Source organism: Mus musculus, chromosome 19 (genome assembly GCF_000001635.26).
Source record: "Mus musculus strain C57BL/6J chromosome 19, GRCm38.p6 C57BL/6J".
NCBI lineage: Eukaryota > Metazoa > Chordata > Mammalia > Rodentia > Muridae > Mus > Mus musculus.
In genome coordinates this window covers 47344533-47366305 of record NC_000085.6, presented here as the reverse complement: position 1 = coordinate 47366305, position 21773 = coordinate 47344533, and the positions used below count along the sequence as shown (strand labels likewise).

Sequence of the window (21773 nt, the reverse complement as noted above, 5' to 3'; positions counted from 1 at the left end):
CTTGGATGTAAGGTGAAACCCTGGTGACCCTTTGGGTCAGATTTCACCCACTGCACACATTTGGAGCACCTGGATTCCACTACTACCCTAGTCAGAGCTCTGATGTCCCCACCATAAACAGAGGCAGAGGATATGTCACGCCTGCCTTCCAAAGCCACACGGGTAGACACACTGAGGAGCCCTCCCATGGGCTCCCCCGAACCCTGGGCTTCTTCTCACTTTCCTCCTGGCTCCCATCCTTGGTACCATTGGCCTAGTCCGTCTGCCCTACTTTGACTGTGTCCTGGCTGATCCAAGAGTCTCTCCTTAGTCCAGTATTTCTCCCACACTGAGGGAGATGGGGCCAGGCCTGGGCTTCTATGTGTCCTTGCTATAGAGCAGTAGGTCTGATACACGATTCAGCAGGAGACTCACCGTCTCTGGACAGCAGGCCTCTTGGCTTGACTTAATCGTCACAGGACTCCCTCTCTCCCCATCCTTCAAGACCTGCCTTCCACTACTTTCCAGTCCAGAGACAAGGCCCGTGTAATCCCGCCCTGTTCCCTGCTCGTTGCACCCCAACCACTCGACCTTCATACAGCTTCCAGGTCACCACACTTGGGCGAGGCCCCTTCCTCAGTTTACCCCCTGCGTCCCCCCTGCAGCTCATTTCCATTGCTTTAGGTCCTGGCTGACTCTGTCACAGCACACTGCCATCCTCTGATGACCCTCTCAACTTGTCACTAGCCCTGCCCGCTGTTGGTGTCTAGGGAACACACCTCGGTGACACAGGTGTGGTTAGAGGAGGGAGGCTTGTCAGGTGAGTGCTCTCTGATAGGTTATGGCCCTGCGCCTCCTCTGAACCTCACCTTGTTAGGTTAAGGGCCTCAGACTTATTCTTTGGGCAAGAGGAGATTCTGTCAGAGCTCCTGAAGAATGACTGGCTCCCAGTGATGCAAGACCACGTTTCCCCGACTCCTCAAACAGTGCCACTGACTGGGGACATGTATTCAAATGTCAGACCCCATAGGGATGCTCTCATTCAAACTGCAACTCAGAGTTACTGAGACGACCTCCGACTGCTGATTGTTAGTCATCCGTCAGATTAGGTGACTGGTTAGGTTTATTGTTGTTTAATCTTTGTGCACACATGCATGTGTGTATGTGTGTGTATACATGTTTGTGTGTGTGAACAGAGGCTCATGCACGTCACAGTATGTATGTGGAGATCAGGATCATTTCAGACATCAATCTTGCCTTGCATCTTGTTTGAAACGGGAGCTCTTCATCCTGTGTTGTGCACACCAGGCCGGATGGTCCATAAACTTCCTGGGCTTTCTCATCTCTCCCTGCCACTGGACACAGGCATGCTGGGCTCGTAGCAACGCACAACCACATCGGGCTCCCTGAGAATCCGAGCTTTTTATTATGGACGAATGGGTTGATACATGGATTCATTTTTTTTTTTATTTCAGTTCCCTGTTGTCTGGCTGGTTAACTATGTTTCCTATGGCATAGTGCTTAAAGACCAACACTCCCCACCTCCACCCGCTCCCCCACCGATGCTCTCCGGGACCTCGTACCCAACAACCTCTCTCCTTGTTTTTCACAGGCGCTTGTCCGGCTGCCGCCCCACATTTCACAGTGTGACGAAGTCTTCCGGTTCTTTGAGGCACGGCCTGAGGATGTCAACCCTCCAAAAGAGTGAGTAGTGGCATGACTGGGAGGCATGGGACAAATCGGAGGCCTGTGGGGAGGGAGGCTAGTAAAGCTACCCAGCTTTAAGGTACATCCAAGAGACAGATTGTCTTCCGAATCTGCAGAGGACTGCCATAAAGATCAAAGGCCCACCTATCGTCAGCAGGCATATAAGCCATAATTTATGTAACTTTGGGAGCAGTCAGTGTCCCTTACGTTTTGCTGCAGTGAGCATTTTTGTATATACCGACCACACGCAAAATATATACAAACATGCATGATCAAGTTATTTTAGAAGAAGTGAAAAGCAGCCATGATGGCTCCCGCCTTTAATCCCAGCACGCAGAAGGCGTGGGCAGGCAGATCTCGGTGAGTTCAAGGTTAGCCAGGCCTAAAGAGTAAGATCCTATCTCAGAAGCGGGCAGAAGGGATTGCACCTATATATCGTGGATTCTCACTGACTATGGTCGGCAGGGAAGCAAGCCACAACAGCGTCCCCAGGTTTCAGATAAGCCTTTTAAACTCTGCACCTCTCCACGCTGCCTCCCTTCTGGGAACTGGGTGGTACTAGTTCTGTCTTCTCCATCTTCTCAACCCTGCTCCTGTTCCTTCCTCACTCTCTAGGGTAAACCATGGCTCTGGTCCCCGCCTGGTATTGCCTGTTCCCGGCTGGGATGGCCTTTCCTTCTCCTCCCATCATGGTGGACAGAACACCACTCATTCCGGGTGGTGGAACACCATGATCAGGTGCTGCCAGGGAAAGAGCGGTGTCAGTGGTTGGAAGTGACGAACCTACCTTTATTCCAGCCCCGGCTCTGTGCCAGCCAGCTAAGTGAATGGGCCCCATTTCTCATGTGGCCCTGTGAGCTGATGCTGTATAATAGCATAGCCTCACGCCCACCTCCAGAAGTGTCCTCCCAAGAATGGCAGCACCCACACAACAGCCGGGGTAATGAGGGAGGGCTGTTCTGGCTTATACTCTGTAGTCAGTCGTTGCCACTCAAGAAAGCTCTTTGACCATTTGTGCAACTGTGTTCCTGTGTTCCTGTCCTGATGCTGGACACGTGGTGGCGGGCAAGAGGGCCCCCTGAGGTAACCCAGTCAGTGCCACTGTCACGCAATGAACACTCACACTATTGACTGCCAAAGCCTGGGGACAGAACAGGCCTTGACTCATGGCAGAGCACAGCCTAGCAGGAACAGGGTGAACAGCATTTGGCCTTTTGTGTTACCATGGAGACAGGAGCTAGCTGCCTCTGTCTTGAGGTAGCTCTAGATGACCTGTCCCTCAAGAAGTGTGCAGGCTGTGGAAGAGAGTTCTCTGCACTGCCTCTGGACCCCGCCTCCCTCCCCATGGGGAGACTTGTGTCTCTCCTCGTTTGTTCACTGTGAATGAGCCCAGGCCCTTCAGTGACCCTGGGCTGACTGCTTGATGATATATTAGCCAAGTGTCTGCCCTTCCCTCTGAGGGCTGCTTACCCTTCTAGGCCACTGTTCGTGCCCCTGCTCCCCGTCCTGAAACATAAATACGGATCAAGTAGCAGATTATTTTGACTTGTGGCAACTCTGAGGAGAGTTATCAAATTATCAAAGGCAGTGCACTGCTTTGGAATTTGGCAGAAAACCTGGCGTCCCTCAAGCAAGCTACAGCGAGAGCGCCCCGGTTTCCTGGGGCTGGGGCGTTGCGGCCATATTATACGGAAGACAAGGTCTGGAAGCCCAGTCTTGGGGAGGTGGGCAGTCGCTCCAGGCTTTGATCCTCTCACGGGCCACTGTGGTGTCCAGCTGTTGCTCTTTTCAAGACCAGTGGCCTGGCACAGAAAGGAACGCCTCTAGACCCCTTTGATGGGCTTGGCACAGAGCAGGCATGGTGCTAGCTCCTAATTCATACATCCCAGGAAGGTTGCACTGGGCCGTGATTCCCCCTCCAACTGGGAACACACTGACTGGCCCACGCACATCTCTGCACAGGAGAGAACAGAGTGCTCTTTTTGAAGCCCCTGACCTACATCTCTGCTTCAGGCAATGTTGGAGATCAGTTACTATGTAGTCACTCTTCCTCAGCAAACCCAGCAGGCACTTCCTTCAACGTATCTCCTCCCAACTTGGTCTGAGGCTAGCCCTCCCTTTGCCTGCCCCAGGGCCAGCTCATCACCGTGATGGGTCCGTGGCCCCCCCGTTTGGTCTCCCAAATCACCTCAGCTCCCTGTGATTAGGTCATGTCACTCCCAGGTCAATCTTCCTGTCATTTAGAGTCCAAGTTGTCACCTCCCTCTAATAACACATGATCTTCCTCCTCGTTCCACTCTGGAAAGTCAAGCCCACTGGCCATCACACTCAGGGCCCGGCTTAGTTAGGGTTTTACTGCTGTGAAGAGACACCATGACCAAGGCAACTCTTACAAGACAGCATTTAATGGGGGCCGGCTTACAGGCTCAGAGGTTCAGCCCATTGTCATCAAGGTAGGAGCATGGCAGCGTCCAGGCAGATGGGGGGCTGGAGGAGCTGAGAGTTCTGCCTCTTGTTCTGAAGGCAGCTAGGAGAAGACTGACTTCCAGGCAGCTAAGATGAGGGTCTTAAAAGCCCATGCCCACAGTGACACTTCTTCCAACAAGGCCACACCTCCTAGTGCCACTCCCTGGACCAAGCACATTCAAATCACCACAGGGCCTTTGTACTGCTGCTTCAGGGCATGGGACATGCAGCCCCCAAGAGAATTCCTCACACCTCCTTCTCCATGAGAACAGCCTGCCCTGCTTGTCTGTCTGTCTGTCTGTCTCCCTCCCTCCCTCCCTTCCTCCCTCCCTCCCTCCCTCCCCTGATCCTCCCAGTACTACCACTGCTTCCTGCTTCTTTATAGACCTTACCAAGACGTCAGTTGTGTCCTACTTATTGACTCTTGTTAGCAGAGTGTGAGTGACCCTAGACTCATACATCTGTATCAGAAACTGTATCACAGTAATAATAAGTAATGTTAAAAGTGGGGCCTTAGGCCAGTAAAATGATCCAGTAGGCAAAGACGAGACTAATTCCTGCTTCATAGACAGCCTTCTTTATTCTATAAAAAGCTCTCTGGGTGCTCTTACTTTGGCTCCCTGTCTCCCTGTCTGTCTTTCTTTCTTTTTTTTTTTTTTTTTTTTTTTTTTTTTTTTTTGGTTTTCTTCTCGAGACAGGGTTTCTCTGTGTAGCCCTGGCTGTCCTGGAACTCACTTTGTAGACCAGACTGGCCTTGAACTCTGAAATCTGCCTCCTTCTGCCTCCCAAGTGCTGGGATTAAAGGCGTGCGCCCTGCTCTGTCTTATTATTCCATTTCTTTTTATTTTATGTGCACTGGTGGTTTTTCCTACATATATGTCCATGTAAGGGTATCAGATCCCTGGGAACTGGAGTTATAGACAGTTGTGAGATGCCATGTAGGTGCTGAGAATTGAACGGAGGTCCTTTGGAAGAACAGCCAGTGCTTTTAACCTCTGAGCTGTCTCTCCAGTGCCCCCACCTGGGCTCTCTTAGAAGATTCCTGTCCTGTCCATGCAGGCTCCCTCTTCTGGGCTAATTATCTCCTAAGGCCTTACCGCCTAATGTTGTCATATTGAATTTAACTGATATGCCTATCTGTAGCTGTGTTCTTGGAATGCTAGCATATAAAAAGGTGTATGTGTGTGTGTATGTGTGTGTATCCACACATATGCGTGTGTGTGTGTGTGTGTGTGTGTGTGTGTGTGTGTATGTATGTATGTATGTATGTATGCATACACATGTGTGTGTATACATCCTGAGAAGAGAGGAGAGCAGAAATTGAAGAGTGTCCGCCTCGCTGGCCTCACTCTGTGAATTCTACACATTATTTTGTCATTTATGTCTCAGGCCACCTGAGGAAGAGTCTTACATCCTAGTTAGCAGATGGTGAATCCAAAGTCCCAGTCCATACAGCCAAGAAGCAGGGAGATAGATAGATCTTAAAACTCCTGCATGCTACCTTAGAGGCCTGAGAGCAGGTCTACATCAGACCTCTCCTCCCTGGGCCAGGCCCTTTGCCTAATAGTCACAAGAGGTTAGTGGGCCAGAAAGTCTCATGACGGGACATCTCAGTCCATCTGCGTGGACTCTGGGGGAGCCATGTGGGACTTGGGGTGAGGAGAGAAGGACTGCAGATCATGAGCAGTGCTTGGCACTAGGCACGCAGCTCCCTGCTCCACAAGCTTGCATGAAGCTTCAGGTTTGAGTCTCCTCACACTGCTCCAGTGTGAGTTCAAGGACAGCCTGGGCTGCATGAGGCCCTGACTCCAGAAGGAAGGGAGGAACTGTGGATCAGCAAGGTGTCTCGGTGGGGAAAGGTGGTCGCCCTCAAACCTGGAGACCGGAGTTCAGTCTGGGGACCCACGGGGAGGAAAGCGGGAACTGACTCCCACACGTTGTCCTCTAAGCGCCGCACATGCGCCGTGGCACGTCGCCCGCCCACACAAATAGATGAATAAGATTTTAGAGTGTTTAAATTTAAAACCCTCACTTAAAACGAGAGGGAATTCAGTTCCGATATACTGGGAATGCTGTGTTTGTTCTGACAGCCAGGATGAATCTAGACAAGTGTGGGGGGGGGCGCTCTGCCTGTGTCCCCATCCCAACACCCAAAAATATGCCCACTGTCCCGACCAATACCGGAGGACGATTGGCCCTGACTCTGCTCGCCTCACTCCTTGGTTTCTGCAGGGACCCCTCAGGCAGTGAGCTCTGCTCTCTGTTTATTCCCCCCTGTCCAGCCTGCCCTGATGAAATTCTTGAAATTTCATGGCGACAGGCAGAGTCCTGCTAAACTAGTTTTTGTTCTTCAGCCTCGGGGCCACTGAGCCCTCTGTTGAGGCCCAGAACAATGTCCCAATGTTCAGAGAGACTCCAAGTGGGTGGTGGTAGGGTCTGTGCAGATCAGAACCATCTTGCCCCAGTCTGCCTCGAAGGCCAGCTTCTTTCTGTCTCGGGGGCCAAAGTGTTGCTGGAAAGTCCCTCTGCCAAACCGGGAAAGCCCTGGCTCCACTACCAACCTCAGCACCCTGGGCACGTACCCTGGCATCCCTATGGTAGCTCTGCTCTTGCGCCACAGGAGCAGGCACACAGGGACAGGCCGTCTCAGGGGTAAGATGGCATACCTGGGAAACAGGAATAAGGCTTTCCCGGGGAAGAAGGAACAGAGCAGGCAAGGTGGGGAAGGGTGAGGTTAGATGCAGAGACTCGCTGTAGCGGGGTCCAGGCTCCTCCCACTTCCTGAGGCCCAGGCTCCTCCCACTTCCTGCCGGGCAGCGGTGGTTGATCCAGGACCAGCTGGTAAAACTAGGAAGTCCCAGGAGGAGATGGACCGATCACCTCATTTCCCCATGTCCTAGGTGGTCTAGGACAGAGGGAACTATCAGCCTGCCTCAGACCCAGCAGGGGGACAGTGTAAGGGCACCTTGGCAATGCGGCCAGGTTTCTGAGAGTTTGAGGTGACTGTTTTTGGGGTCCCCACGTTCTCAAACTCAACTGGCCTGCTTGCAAGGCAGGGCACCAGCTTTACCTGTGACATTTTAGTCAGAATTCAGGATGCATTGTGGCTGGGAGCAGAGCCTTGGTGGCAGTGGCTTTACAACCTGTGTAAGTCGCTCAGCCATCCGTGGGCTGGTTAGAGCAACAGACGCCGTGTGGAGCACGCCTTGGCTGCTTCCCCCGCTCTTCTCACCTCTCCCTGGGACGGAAATGGAAGGTGGGAGAGAGGTCCAGGGAGAGTCCCTCCTGCAGTCTTCCTTTACGCCTAGGTATTTACTGAGCACCTACTATATGCTAGGAACTACACAGGCCAACTCAAGGCTACAACTAGGTTTGAATCTTGCACTGAGTTAATCTTAGTGGTCCAGTCAGAACACACAGCGCTGCTGTGACCTTCAGTGGACCACTTCTCTTCAAACCCCTGATTCTTATTTTGTACCCAGGTTCAAAGGTTCCTCTCCCGATCCCGTACAGATGGGAAACTGGTAATGAGAACGGACCTGGCTCTAGCTGTAGGTTATGTTTGGAGGCGTCTCACAGAGCCCTCCCTCCAGGTTCTTCCCCTAGGTGCTTAGGCAGCCAGCTGGTCTCCGGCTGAGGCACTGGGGTTGAGAGCCAGCCCCACCTTATGCTGGGCTGCGTCCTGGTGAGACCCTCAGCTAGGCAACTCTATTCATCTGTCATCATTCGTCTGGCCAGGGACATGGGCCACCCTGTGCTCCCAGCAACCCATCCGCGGCCACTGGCTAATGCACAGAGAATCTCTTCATAGAATCGGTCTTACCCAGCCCGGCCCAGTGGCTGTGGGTCAGAGAGAGATTGGATGAGGAAGGGCACAGGACTCTGTAAGTGCATTCTGCCCACCTCCACCACAGTCCCTTCTACCTGGGTGCAAAGGTGCCCACGGGAAATGTGTCCGCACCGAGGAACAGAGCCTCTGTGTCCCCGCTACCATGCTGGATAGACCAACAGGAGGGACGAGGATTCAAAAGCCCTTGTCTGGCCTGACCGTCACTCCAGCAAAGGTCAGTGAGGGCTTGGTGCAGGCCGAAAGGCTGTCGTCAGGGCTGACACAGGGTTTCTGGCTCCCTTAAACAAGAGCGTAGGGAAAATATAGGGGTGCCTCTACAGGGTGACCTGGGGTCCTGGTATTTTTCTCACATTGTGCTTTCTGTTCTCCCCTGATCCCCAGCCTTGGGAGGAGTTGGGGTGTGGGTGTCTCTCATTTCCACATACTTCCTGTCTCATGGCTGAGGCCCAGGTACCCTGGGGCATCTCCATCAGGACAGGTAAGCCCCATCTACCCACCCACGCAGGTCTATCCAGCAGGCAGGTGTTCTGCCTCCCCCAGGACGGGTGGCCCCTTTCTCCTCAAAGCCCAAAGGCTCATTCTGACCATAGCTGTCTACTCTTGAGTATAACCCCCCAGTTGGTGACCTCTCAGGGACAGTGCAAATCAGAGCTGAACTTAAAACTGGGCCTTCTCCACTCTGACGCAGGCCTTCTGATGGCACCAGGGAGAAGGCTGTTCATCAGCTGACTATATACTTTGTGAGGCCCAGGGGCCAATGTCCGAGGTACAGCCTCATCCCTGGCAAGGAAACTCAGTCTGAGGGAGGAAGGCACTGCAAGGGAGTGCTCACCCTGTGGGAGGCAGCAGATAGCATCACAGGTGCTGAACCCAGCTCCACCTCCACCTACTTGGTGCTTAATTGTTTAAGGCCCAGGGCTCTTCTAACAATGGCAGCTGCTGATCCAGTGGGGCAGGAGAAGAGATTGTGTAGGCTCAGGGCTTCCCACAGCACCGGGCCAGCCTGGTCAGGTGCTCGGAGGCTCGCATAAAGAGCATAAAGGCCTTCTACCTGAGACCAAGGGATGGTCAGCTACTCAAGTCAGAGAGCAGGTGGGGACACCTACCCGGAGGGAGTCTGCAGCCAACCTCAGGAAAGAGGCTGTCTCTGAAGGAGCCTTAGGAAGTGTTCTGAGAGGAGGTGGGTACAAGGCCATTACTAGCTCCATCGACACTGGCATCAGATATGGGGACAGAATCTGGGTGTCTCTGAGTTCCTCCTGGCTCTGATATCTTGTGGTCCTGTCAGAACTAGGTGCCTATTGCTGTGGTCCAAGTGTGTAACAACTTAGGTATAATGGCTATAAGAGCAGAAAACACAAGCAAGCAAGCAGAGAAACAAACAAACACTACCTCAAAGTGAGGAGCAAGCTTTCTGAAATCCCTAGGATCCTTTGCTATAGTGGTCTGTAAGGCGCTTAAGGTTGGAGTTTGAGCGCCAGTCTAACTTTGAGATCCTTAGAACCAGTGCCTCATTCCAGATCTGTGTGTATCTTTCGCCACCTGGTGGTAAGACTGAGTATTACAGCCACCTGCATTGGTACTGTCTGTCTATTGTTATTCTCCCAGGAAGCTGGTAATCCCTACTTCAGTTGAGGCAAATGGCTGTATCTCCACCCCCTCCCCACCCCCACCCCAAGGTGTATGTCTATAGAGACACCAGGGGTGGTCCTGGAGACTTTCCTCTGGCCTCCAGAGCTCCTGGATAAAACTCTAAGGATGGGCGCCATCTGGTGGGCACAGGAAGCCTGTTCCAAGAAGCACCCAGAAAAATCTAGGCTTCCTCCCACTAACTATAATCAATCCCTCTGGCTCTCTAGCAGGTAGCCAGCTTACTTGTCACTGGGGCAGAGGTAGAGGTGGAGGTGGGGGTGATCAAGAGTGCATACAGCTGACTTTGTGTCCCACCCAGCCTAGAACTGCCACTGACAGGCTGTGAGCCTGAGAGTCTAACTCAGTGCTGAGGCTCAGACGCTCCCCCCCCCCCCCCCCCCCCCGCCAGCTACATCCAGCCTTTCAAATGGTCTCAAGTGTACCACTGATGTGACAACTAGCAGCCCAGTCCCCACTGTGTGGCTATCACTACCAATTTCAGAATATGTTTACCACTCTTCCTGGAAAGTGTATCACCACTGCATTACGGCTGGTTTGCTTGCATGGATGTCTGTGTACCATTGGGCCCAGATTTAGTGACTGAGAGGGCCTTATCAGGCATACCACCGAGACCAGATCACCCCAAGAGCAATATTTACCTTGGCTTACCATCCGTCATACCCAGTTCTTGCAGTTCATTTGGGAGATGACACCGGGCAGGGAGAGAGGGAGGGAGGCAGCCAGTGTTAGTAGTAACAGCTCTGCAGGAGCCAGCAGCTCAAGCTATAGGCGTGCCTGACTCCAGGGATGCCCAGCACCCCTGTCAGCCCACATACAGCCCACTGGCACACAGCAATTGTGGGGAGTCCCAAAGGCCTGAGTGAGTTAGACATGGGTGATGTACACTGTGCTAAGGGTGACTCACTGGGCTTCTCTCATGTCCTATTCCTGGGAAGCCAACCTCCCCAGCTCTAACCCCAGGGCCCTGTCTTCCTTCTCTTCTCTCCCTTCAGTGCCTCATCGTCTGATTTACCCTCCCTCCCCATCTCTTTCACAGCCACCTTGACATCTTCTTTCCGTCTCACAGCCCCAGAGATAAGGAGTGAGCTCTTTTGAACCTGAGACCCAGTAGGTTCTCTGCAGATACAGTACTGAGTGGAGCATCTAGTTGGTGCTACTGTGAACATTGACCCTACCTAGTGGAGACTGGACTGGCACTGCCTCGGGGCACAAGGTCTGTGCTGCCTGGAAGAGGCAGGGATGCTCAGGGGGGCTGCACTGCTGGTGTCTCAGGTACAGTGGCTGAATAGGAAGCAATCTAACAGCTATCCAGTCCAGGAGGGCTCCTGCCATGGGCCTTGGAGAACCCATGGGGCCCATATACAGGAGAGGCTGTGGTGGGGAGCAGCCTCCTGGGGAGTCTCTAGGGAATGGGGTTAGGCATATCTACCACAGGCATGTCACGGTGAGCCAAGCGCTGTCAGAGACGTGGTTTCGAAGCTACATGGCGGGAACACTTGACCAATGTAGGGCTCCTGTCACTGTTGGGATCGGTAATCGGGACAGCAATGAGGGATTCTTCCCGTCTCCCCACCATTGAGAAGGCAGTGTTTAATGGGGGTGGGAAGGGTGGTTCAATAGCAACTGCCACCATTCCTGCCCCTATCTGGGCTCCAGAACCCGAGGGAAGCAAGTCTGTGGGAGACCTAGAGCTGATAAAACCCAGTCTAATCCTGGAAACTGAGGCATAAAGAAGGCAAAGCTAGGCCTGAAAACTAAGTCTTGACACCCCAGTGCTGGACTGGCCTTTGGGGTCCATCAGAGTTACACTTGGACACGCTCAGAAATGTAACACACACACAGTCGGTAGGACATTGGGAAGCCCCCAAGCTGGCGTGGGGAGGCTCTTTGCTGAGTTTCCCCAGCCACAAAGGCCCTTGGCTGGGAGCCGCTGGCCTGCCTGTTGAGCCCACTGTGTGGAATGTGGCAGCCGCCTGCCCCTTTGTGGAGCGGCCTCATTAAGTCCGCCTCTTGGCCTGACACACTGAAGACATCTAGACTTGGCATTCATTCGTTCCCTTTCCCTGGGATCCAGGAGCCCCCAAGGAGGCCTGGCAGCCTCACAGCAGAGGGGATTCCTGGGAAATCTGAAAGCAAAGGGGCAGCCATATCACAGGGGTCTTGGGACCCCCAACTCTGCAACCTAGCAGCCCTCTGACCTCGGCAGAGTGCTTTACCCACAGAGTCCGACTCTCTTCCCATCTGTGCAGAGATGCTCTATCATCTCAGCCTAGCTACATCCCTCCCAGGTCCGTCCTGTCCACAGCCCAACCTCATCTCCCCCTCAGTGCCCACCTTTAGTCCCCTGTCTCAGACGATGCTATCAGTTTGCCTATGGATCTTGGCTCCCCTAAAAAGCCTCCACCACAATAACCATGGGGCCAGTGCAGAGTGGCCAGCAGTGCAAAGGGAGGGGGAGGAAGACTGTGTTGAGGCGAGCCTAGCAGGTAGCTCCGTACTTTATTACGCTCAGAAATATGGGTGCGGGATTATTTACAGGAGCAGGAATGACTCACAGGCAGATGAATCACGAAAGCCCACCCCGGCCTGGGTGACAGCTCACAAAGCTAGGAATCTGATGCACAGCACACACCCTGCAGACAGTTTAACAGGTTGGAGAATGTCCTTTCCAGGTGGCCCACTTGGCTAAAGCCTCTTCCAGACAACTCTCCTGGCCTCTGCTTCTTTCCAGGCTACATGCCCAATCTCTGCTTCTTGTTTACAATTCTGCTTGTGGGAGAATGGCTCTCTCTTTACTGTTTACTCTTAGGGATGGGGGAGGGGCCTAGTGAGTCTGGTCAGTTTCAGGAACTTCCTGAAGCTATTTGAGTTGCTGACTTTCAATCTTAAGGAGCCTTTCTGCAGAACGGAATTGTTCGAGGACAGCCTGGTCTACAAAGTGAGTGCTAGGACAGCCAGGGCTACACAGAGAAACCCTGTCTCAAAAAACAAACAAACAAACAAACAAAAAAAAAAAGGAATAGTTTAATCTAGGAGGAAACTACTTCATAAGCGCTGTAGGGGATATCTGAGGTCAGTAAAGAAATCACTAGCCGTTGTGGTCCCTCCTTTAAGGTAGAGTCTTAAAAAAGTAAAATTCAAATTCTCTAGGCTTTTTTCCTTGGTTTTGTTTTGTTTGTTTTGTTACTGTGAATTGAAGCATGGAAGGACTCACTGTATCATGATTTGTGTGTGTGTGTGTGTGTGTGTGTGTGTGTGTGTGTTTAACTGGTTTTTGTTGTTGTTGTGAGACTGTCTTAATTTTGTAACCTAGGCTGGCCTTCAGTTTGCAGTAATCCTCCTGTCTCTGCTTCCCAAGGCCATGTTAGGAATGCATGTCATGACACACCCAGCTCTGTCACAGGTTTTTGAAGTAGCAGTCACATGTGGGGGTACTTAGTGGCCGTCATAGGTGCTTGGCCACTGTTTTGGATAGTGTCAATAAAGACCACTACCAACTTTCTAGAGAAATCTCCTGGGCAGCTCCAGTTAATGTGCCTCTAGGTGTTGGCGGCAGACTTGGAGCACACTCTGTCCCTCTGTCCCTGGAGGTCGGAAGCTTAAGAGGGTTTTCTGGAAGAGAAGCCTGTGTCAGGCTGAGCCTTGAAGGTGTGACACGCCAGAGAGACGGTTTGTAGGTGTGCATCATATGGTCATAAGCATAGATGGCTCTTAAGTTTGCATCTTGCTTCCTTGTTACTAGCCGTGGGACACCAAGAGAATGTCCTGGCCTCTCTGAGCTGCAGCAATAAAGTGAGACTAAAACGCGTCCTGAAGACACAGTAAAGTAGTTAGCATGGGGCCTGCATGCTTCGTGCTTGTGTCTTTGTGATGTAAGGTCTAAGTCCCCCTGAGAGATGCCTGTGTGACCTCCAGGGTCCTGGCCCTGACAGGGCTGCCCAGGTGGCCTACGTACCTGGGAGACGTTTGGGGACTGCCTACCTCCCACCTTTCGCACGGAGGCTGAGGCGCTGGATCAGGTCAGGGCTGGGAGGTTAGGAGTCTTCATGGGCACTCACGTGGTGGTGGGCCTCTATGTCTGCCCTGCGTACCACATAGACCAGAACATCTGTAGATATGCCTGGGGCAGTTGGTTAGTAGCACCCTCTACCTCCATACTCTGTCACCTAAACAGAGAAACCAGACTGAGTTGAGACCCAGGCACACTGTTTATATCCCTTCCTGCCCCTTCCTGCCCCTTCCTGCCTCTCCCCCTGCCCCTTCCCCTGCCCCTGCGGTCATGCATCCCTGCTTCCCTCCTCCTGTCCCTGCTTTAACTTCCTAAACATTTTTTCCCTTTCAGGCTTTCGGCCCCAGTACCTCCCTCTTCCAAGCAGCCCTCCCTGACTACCCCAGGCCACTCAGACCTCCCTGCCCTGGGGATTCCTATACAGTAGACTCTTGCTAGCGCTTTATGGTACTCAATCACGAGTTGAGTTCTGTTTTCTTTCCTTGGATGTTTGTCTTCACTTATTAACTAGATGGTGCACACTTTAAGGCAGGACAGTGTGTCTTCTGCTGTGCGCCTGCTTCAGGGACGGGAATGAGTCTCTGTTAAGATATGGGTGAAGAGTGGATGAGGGATATGTGACAGGTGAAGGGCAGAAGATGGATAGGTGTTGGTGGGTAGATGGCAGAGAACGTAGTATGGATGGAAATGGAGGGGTGCTGGAGGAGGGGCCTCTTTGACATGCTCTGTGGGGACTTCACAGTTGAACCCCATTGCTATATTTTGTGGCCGAACACTTCTGCATCCTTCAGAAATCCACGAATCACCTATGGCCAGGAAGCGGCCAGCCGATTCGGCAGCAGAGTGTCAGGCGCCCTATGGCGGAACTTGTTCTACTCCACAGCAGTGGGCCTGCCCCATGGTCCCTTTGCTAGGAGATTTGCTTTGTGGATCTTTTCTCTCCCAACTCTCCCTCTGGGTGTGACTCCTTGGAAGGTCACAGGTGAGAATCAAGATCTGTCTGTTCTCATGCTCTAGGTTGGCATTGTGTGATGGAGCCAGTGTCTTACAGCTCCATTCTCTTGAGCAAGGGCCACCAGCCAGCTCTGGCCCCTCTTATGAACCCAAGCTTTCAGCTGGGATCTCAACTCCATGCTAAGAGCTTTATGCATTGCCCAAATTGACCCCAACTTTTTAAAGCAAGAATTGTTCTAGCCCCTCCATAACAGAAGGTTCAAGGAACTCCAACCTGGCAGGTGACTGCAGCAGGCTTTGGGCCCGCCCACTCTCCCTCCTCACTAGTTGCTCCCAGGCCCAGGCATTATGAAGCCGTCCATCCAGGGCCTGTGCCCACCCTTGTGGGACAAGTCGGAGGAGGCGGACACACAAGTGCTTTGACTTCTCTCTGTGGACAGAACAGTGGAGACTCTTTGGGATTCTTAGAAGATGAACAAAATCTCTCTCTTCCTCTCCCTCCCCCTCCCCGTACCTCGTGTGTAGGGATATCTTCTGAAGTCTGTGATGGTCATAAGATCCAACCTTTCTAGAACACAGGCTGGAGGACCCAAGACCCCTTCCTTAACCCCAGGAATTCAGCTTTTTCGCCCAGAGCACGAATCTGGCCTCTCTGAAAAAATCCACATGGTCACAATGAGGCCCATTCTCAGGACCCTGGAAAACGAAGGCCCTTCAGAGAAAGGCCAGATTCTTGTTGGACACAGAGCCTTCAGTGTGGCAATTTAGATTGGGGCAAAATGGGGGCATAGAATGGTATCCACACTCCCTCTGTCTTGCCCGGAGGTCATTGCCTCTTGAGACCATGCTGTGCAAAGGCTTTCCAAGGCCAGAGCAGAGACCTAGCTCTAGGCTATGGGGGGTGGAGCGCTCCCCGAGATCTGCAGACCTCAGTTGACCTGGAGCCCCTTCGATGGGATGCTTTCACTGGCTTCTAGAAGAACGTGTTCCTTTTCTCTGTGTGGATCTCAGGCAGAGTCAGAGTCTCACGGCATCTCTGCCGACTTCTCGGAGTAGCCGTCCTCTGAGATGGGGACATCAAAGCCCAGAAAACTTGTCAGTATTTTTTAAAATGACCCTGTCTTAGGGTTTTACTGCTGTGAACAGACACCATGACCAAGGCAAGTCTTATCTTCCATATTCCTTTTAGGATGACCCATTAAGCCCCATTTAAAGCATTCCACTGCTTTCCAAATCCAAAGTCCCAAAATCCACATTCTTTCAAATAAAAGCAAGGTCAGGCCTATCACAGCAATACCCCAGTCCCTGGTACCAACTTCTGTCTTAGTCAGGGTTTTACTGCTGTGAACAGACACTATGACGAAAGCAAGTCTTATAAAAGTAACATTTAATTGGGGCTGGCTTACAGGTTCAGAGGTTCAGTCCATTATCATCAAAGCGGGAGCATGGCAGCATCCAGGCAGGCATGGCACAGGCAGAGCTAAAAGTTCTATGTCTTCATCCAAAGGTTGCTAGTGGAAGACTGACTTCCAGGCACCTAGGGTGAGAATATTAAGCCCACACCCACAGTGGCACACCTACTCCAACCAGGTCACACCTCCAAATGGTGCCACTCCCTGGTCCAAGAAGAGACAAACCATCACAGACCCCCTCAATTAGGAAACACATCTCACATCACAACCCAACACAAAGAGGCAGACAGACAGACAGACAGACAGACAGATTACTGAATCTGAAATTTCACAAAACAACCTTGACCATAAGCAATTTTGACAGTTTCTAGTCTATTTTACGCTTTAACAGTGCCTGTTGGCATCCACCACAGCGAGTTTAGAGCTCACTGACAGACAAAGGCTTGTCATTTGACGAGCGTTAGTTTTGCCGGGGATGGGTAGGTGCGCTTGGCAGGCACAGACAGGAGGAGCAAGGTCATCCATCTCAGCCACATGTGAGTTCGAGGCCAGCCTGGCTTTGTCTTCTGACCACCCCAGCATTCTTTAATTAAAGCAAACAAACAAAGCCAAAACCTTTTTTGGCCCTAATTTCCCTTGCCCCTGTTTTCCACGTGGGGGATACAGCTGTGCCCGGCAGTACCCGGCTGAGCATGCGTAGCCACCAACCCTGCTGTCAGAGCAGAGCCCAGAACTAGTTTAGTTGATTCAGGGCACACTGGGCACAGCCTCTCCTTCCTCCATCTTCTAGCTGTCTACCTTTCCAGAAGGTTCCCCTCCAGCTGCACCCAGACTGCTGCCAGCTTTGCCCCTAATCCCTCCTGGATGTCACAGCTGGACCTTCAAGCCCAGCCATCTTGCTTCTCCACAGTCCACCTGTTCACACACCACCTGTTTATCCAGTTTTACCTCTGCTGGTCGTCCCTGCTTCTACAGCCTACCCCACCCCTCACTCCTTGGCCCACTTCAGCCCCGCCTGGAGTGTCACCCCCTTCCCGGAACCCTTGGGCTGGGCTGTCTGCGAATGTTAGCTTCCTGGATGTATTGTGCGGCATTGGGACCCACCTGCACCGCAAACCTGTGAGCCAGGCTCTCCTAGTGGCTGCCTGCACAGGCCCTAAGGTCCCACAGCACCAGCCTACATCGTGCTTATGAGTTGGTGCCTGATCCAGATCACCGGGGGTCTCTCCTGGACTAGAGTAAGGCCTCAGCCAAGGGTCCCTATGATACACTCTGCCCCGGCCCCCCCTATTCTAAGAAGTGCCTTGCCCCAACTCTCAAAGTCACCCCAAGTCAGCCATCTGGCGGCAAGGCTGCTTCTCCTGAGCACTTCTTAGCAGCAGCAGCAGACCTACAGACGGGCACCCCAGGCCACGCCGCCAAAGTCAGACAGCAGACAGCGGGGCAAGGACACGGGCATGGATGTGCGAGTCTGAGCTCCGTGCCAAGACTCCGTGATGGGAGGGAGGATGGGGAGGGAGGCTTCGGGCTGGAGGGAGGATGGGGAGGGAGGCTTCAGGCTGCTCTGCTCGCTGCCAATTCTACCTGCCAGGGATCCAGCATCTTTCCTCATGGCCACCCTGGACCTCCCTTCCCTGACTTTTCTCACCTACCTAGGCAGCTCTTCCTGGCTCCTCCCTCTGTCTCCCTGGTAACCTTGATGGACAGGGTGAATACCTACCTCCCTTTCCCAAGAAGAGCCCAGAGCCTGCTGGTGGTGTGCCCTCTTTTTGCGGTCTGGTTCTTACCAGGCCCTGGTGCAGTCCCAAGAGCATTGTGGGTCAAGGCTGTCGGTCTAACCTCTGGATCCTGGGCAAGCTACTTGCTGCCTTCAGACCTCAGTCTTGCCATCTGTAAAATGGATCAACACCAGCTCCAGTTGCCTCTCAGCACTGAAGACCAAGTGCTAGAAATCTCCAAGAGTGTGGTATATAGAGAGGGAATGTTTTACTCTTCCTCAGGCTGTGATAAAATACCACCCCCCCCACACACACACACAAATTTTATTCACTCTGGGGTCCCCAGTCCACAGAATGGTGCTGCCCCTAAGTGCTAGGATTAAAGGTGTGCACCATTTCCTGGCTTATTTATTACATTTTAATATGGCGGTGGGGGGGGGGGGGAATGTGTCTATATGAAGTCAGAACAACTTTTGGTAGCCATTTTCTCTCCTTCTGCCATGTTGCTCCCTGGAATTGAACTTGGTTTATCAGGCTTGGCAGCAAGCCCCTTTGCCTACTGAGCCATCTCCCTGAGCTAAGCATCCCACGTTTAAAGGAATCTTTGCCACCTGGAGAGCAGCTTAAAGGTGTGCCCGGAGGGTGGCCTCCTGGGTGAGTGAGTCGGTCAGGTTGACAGCTGACATTAATCACAAGGCCATTCCTTTTCCAGCACACTTGCTGCTTAAATTACTCCCCAGGGGAAGACAGCCCTGTACACCCCTACGCTTAAGGCCCAGGTGACAAGTCCAGGCACGAGTCCACCGTTGTTCACTCTGGGGAACCAGTGCATTTATTGGGTTTCCTTACAAAGCATAAGTTGGGGGTTACTTTCTGGAGTGTGGGTGCTGTTCCTCAAAAGGCCACACCAGAAAGTTTTTACCCTGCAGGGATGATGGCTCTCCCAGAGCCACATAGATGGAGGAGTTCCCTCCCTAGTCTTCCTGGGTCTACACACTCAAGCCCCTCCCTCAGGCTCTGTGCACTTAGGGCAAAGTTGCATACAGCAGGGGACCCAGAGCAGCTGGATACTCAGGAGAGGGTCTCGTGACCCTGCCCACCCTGGATAAGGGATGTGAACAGTCAAAGCTCAACCTCGAAAGATGGCTGTTGTTTGGCTTCCATGACAGCACTTAACAGTCTTGTATAACACCACTGTGTACTCCATCCTCCTGGGTGTTGGCTCTGTGACTGTGGCTGTTCTCGTCCTGTGCATGCAGAAGGGGAAGGGGTCACCAGCACAGCAAGCAGCCTGGCTTGGAACGAGAGGCTGTGGCCTCACATGCACTCCATGGCATCTCCCCAGGAAGGGCCCAGAGATAGCGTGTGTCTTTCCTTTTGCAGGCACAGGTGAGAGCTGTAGGGGGGTCATGGCTTTTTCTCTTACCACCGACCTGTGGACCACAGGGAACCACCAGTCGCAGTTTGCCCAGTTGGTTCCCCATAAGTCCCACACTCCAATTTTCTTAGCACAGTTGGTGCCTGTTGTCTTTCTTAGTCACCCCTGGACAGCTAAAAGGCCGAACACCCTGATGGAGCCTGGGAGTCCTTTCCAATTACATTAGCTTCTGGCGTCGCGGAAGGGAGATGCTCCCCTCCCTCCTCTGAGTCTTCCTGTGGCTCCCTGGGCCTCAGTGATTCAGCAGGAGGTCAGAGGCAGGCTGGACCTGTGACTTCCAGGGAGTGAAACACAGTCAGGGCAGCAGCTGCCATCACCAATTTAAGACTGCCATCGGGTCAAGTGGGAATTGAACCCTAACAGAGGGTGCCCGCTGTCCCGTCAGGCCAGGGCTGATTGAAGGGCAGTGAGGTGGGTGTGCCTGAGGCGGGAGAGCCCTGCCTTTTCCTATCCTGCCTGGTATGTGAGGGGTGGGGGGAGTCCCAGATACCTAAGCTGCTTCTCAGTATATTCAGAAGCTAAAAATACAGAATGGCTTTGCTGAAAGATGCCCAACAGGAAACATCCTCGAGATTTCCTGCTGGGATAGCACCTTCCCTGGGCTGGGGGCAGGCACCTTATATATTCCTCTAACTACCACCCTACCAATTAGTTATGACCTGGCTGCCCCCACTGTCGAGACTCAGTCTCCTTCTGTACCCACCTGTTTGCCAGCCCCAGGGTGCTGCCTTCTGCTCCAGCACAGGGTAGGGCTTGGGTGTAGCCTCAGAGCTGAACACAAGTTCCCAGTTTGGGGCCCAACCCAACCACACCCACTCCACACCCACTCGATGCCTGATTTGGGATGATGAAGTATCTATAATTCCTGCACGATAAAAGCATAAAAGCATAATATCTATAGGAAGGGAGATCCAGGAACCCTGGGTGAGGGCTCCAGACTCTGATCATAGGACAAAGCTAGAGGTTTTGTCTGGTAATTTGAACACATTGCTCCTACTTCGTACAAACATTCCAAAGGGGTGGCTGGGTTGCTTATGTAACCCTGGCCCAGCCCCAGAGTCCTGAGGAAGCCTGTTAAAAGCACAGGCAACCAAGTGGGGTTGAGGTGGCTCCGCCCTGAGTCTCTAGCCAGATTTCTAGATGATTCTACTGAATGGTCAGCCTGAGATTCACTAGTGTGGTGCTTGATACAAAGGCACCCAAGACATGTGACTTACACCTCATTCCTCAGCTTTGCTGTTCCATGTGGGACAGCTTGTCTGCCTCCCAACTCGGGCTGCTAACCAGTTCAAAGATAATCTCAGGCAGTCTTCAGCAAGGAGAAGGTAGCCATTGAAGTGAGGGGGCCACTCCTGCTTGGCCACTGGCAGCCTTGGGAATAGCCAGTGGATTGTGGAGTCCCAGAACTCAATTGAGCCCTTTGGGAAAATGGAGGTTCTGAATTGCCAGCTGGGTCCTGCCCTTCCCCTTAGTCTTAGTGGAAGAGCTGGAAAAGGAATTCCATCTCTGGGTGGGTGACAGCCACCACTTAACCCTTTCCTTGCTGGGAATTCCCCCCACATTTGAACATCAAGGGGGCACTGCCAAGCAACCTAGGGCACAGCCTCTGCCAGTCTGTCCTCTGCTTCTGCAAGTGTCCTAGTTGGGGTACTGTTGCTGAGATGAAACATCGTGTACAAACTGGGGAGGAAAGGGTTTATCTGGCTTAGACTTCCACATCACCACCATTCATCACTGGAGAAAGTCAGGCCAGGAACTCAAGCAGGGCAGGAGCCTGGAGGCAGGAGCTGATGCAGAGGCCGTGGAGGGATGCTGCTTACTGGCTTGCTTCCTCATGGCTTGCTCAGCCTGCTTTCTTGTAGAACCCAGAACAACCAGCCCAGGGATGGCTCCACCCACCATGGGTTGGGTCCCTCCCACTCCCCCATCAATCACTAATTAAGAATGTCCCCTACAGGCTTGCCAGCAGCTTCATCTTAAGGATGTGTTTTTTCCATTGAGGCTTCCTGCTTTCTGATGACTCTTTTTTGTGTGTGTGTGTCAAGTTGACATAAAACCAGTCACCACAAACAAGGGACGCAGGGTAAGACCCTCTCCCTCTTCTGAGTGATAGGGGACAAACTTGTGCCACCAAGCCCAGCTCTCCCCCTCCCTAGTCTTTTAGGAGGCCGCACAGTACAACCTCTGCCCCAACAGCTCTCCAGATCTGATTCTCCCTGGGGACTTAGGAACCTCAAGTCCTTCCTCACTCTGGGCAATGCTAGGCAGTGAATGAGCCTCATCTGCAGAGTGGGGCTCTCAAACTGGGCAAGAAAGGCAGGGGGCACAGGCCTGTCATCGCAGCACCCAGGAGGGCAGAGGCCAGCCTGGACCACACAGTGAGACTTTGTCTCAGTACCAAACGAGAAGTGCAGCTTCCCAGGCCCTGCCAGCCGCTGGGAGACGGAGTGGGACAGTGCCCGAATCCCTGGGTGGGTAGGCAGTCATTCTCCTCATGGCTGAGAGTCCCTTCCTATAGACCACCCGCCTGACCTTCTCCAGTGAGACCCTCCTCCAGGGAGCAGGTCCAGCTAGCTAATTGGCTTGG

The 21773-nt window shown here is 52.8% G+C and overlaps 1 protein-coding gene across 3 annotated transcripts in view; it reads left to right on the top strand.

The window, feature by feature from the left end:
* Positions 1-21773, top strand: part of Sh3pxd2a (SH3 and PX domains 2A) — a 204439-nt gene that overhangs the window by 98307 nt on the left and 84359 nt on the right. For all 3 annotated transcript variants that reach the window (XM_006526669.4, NM_001164717.1, NM_008018.4), the window contains exon 5: positions 1592-1683. In XM_006526669.4, the coding sequence (XP_006526732.1) occupies positions 1592-1683 (92 nt within the window). The remainder of the gene's footprint in view (positions 1-1591; positions 1684-21773) is intronic.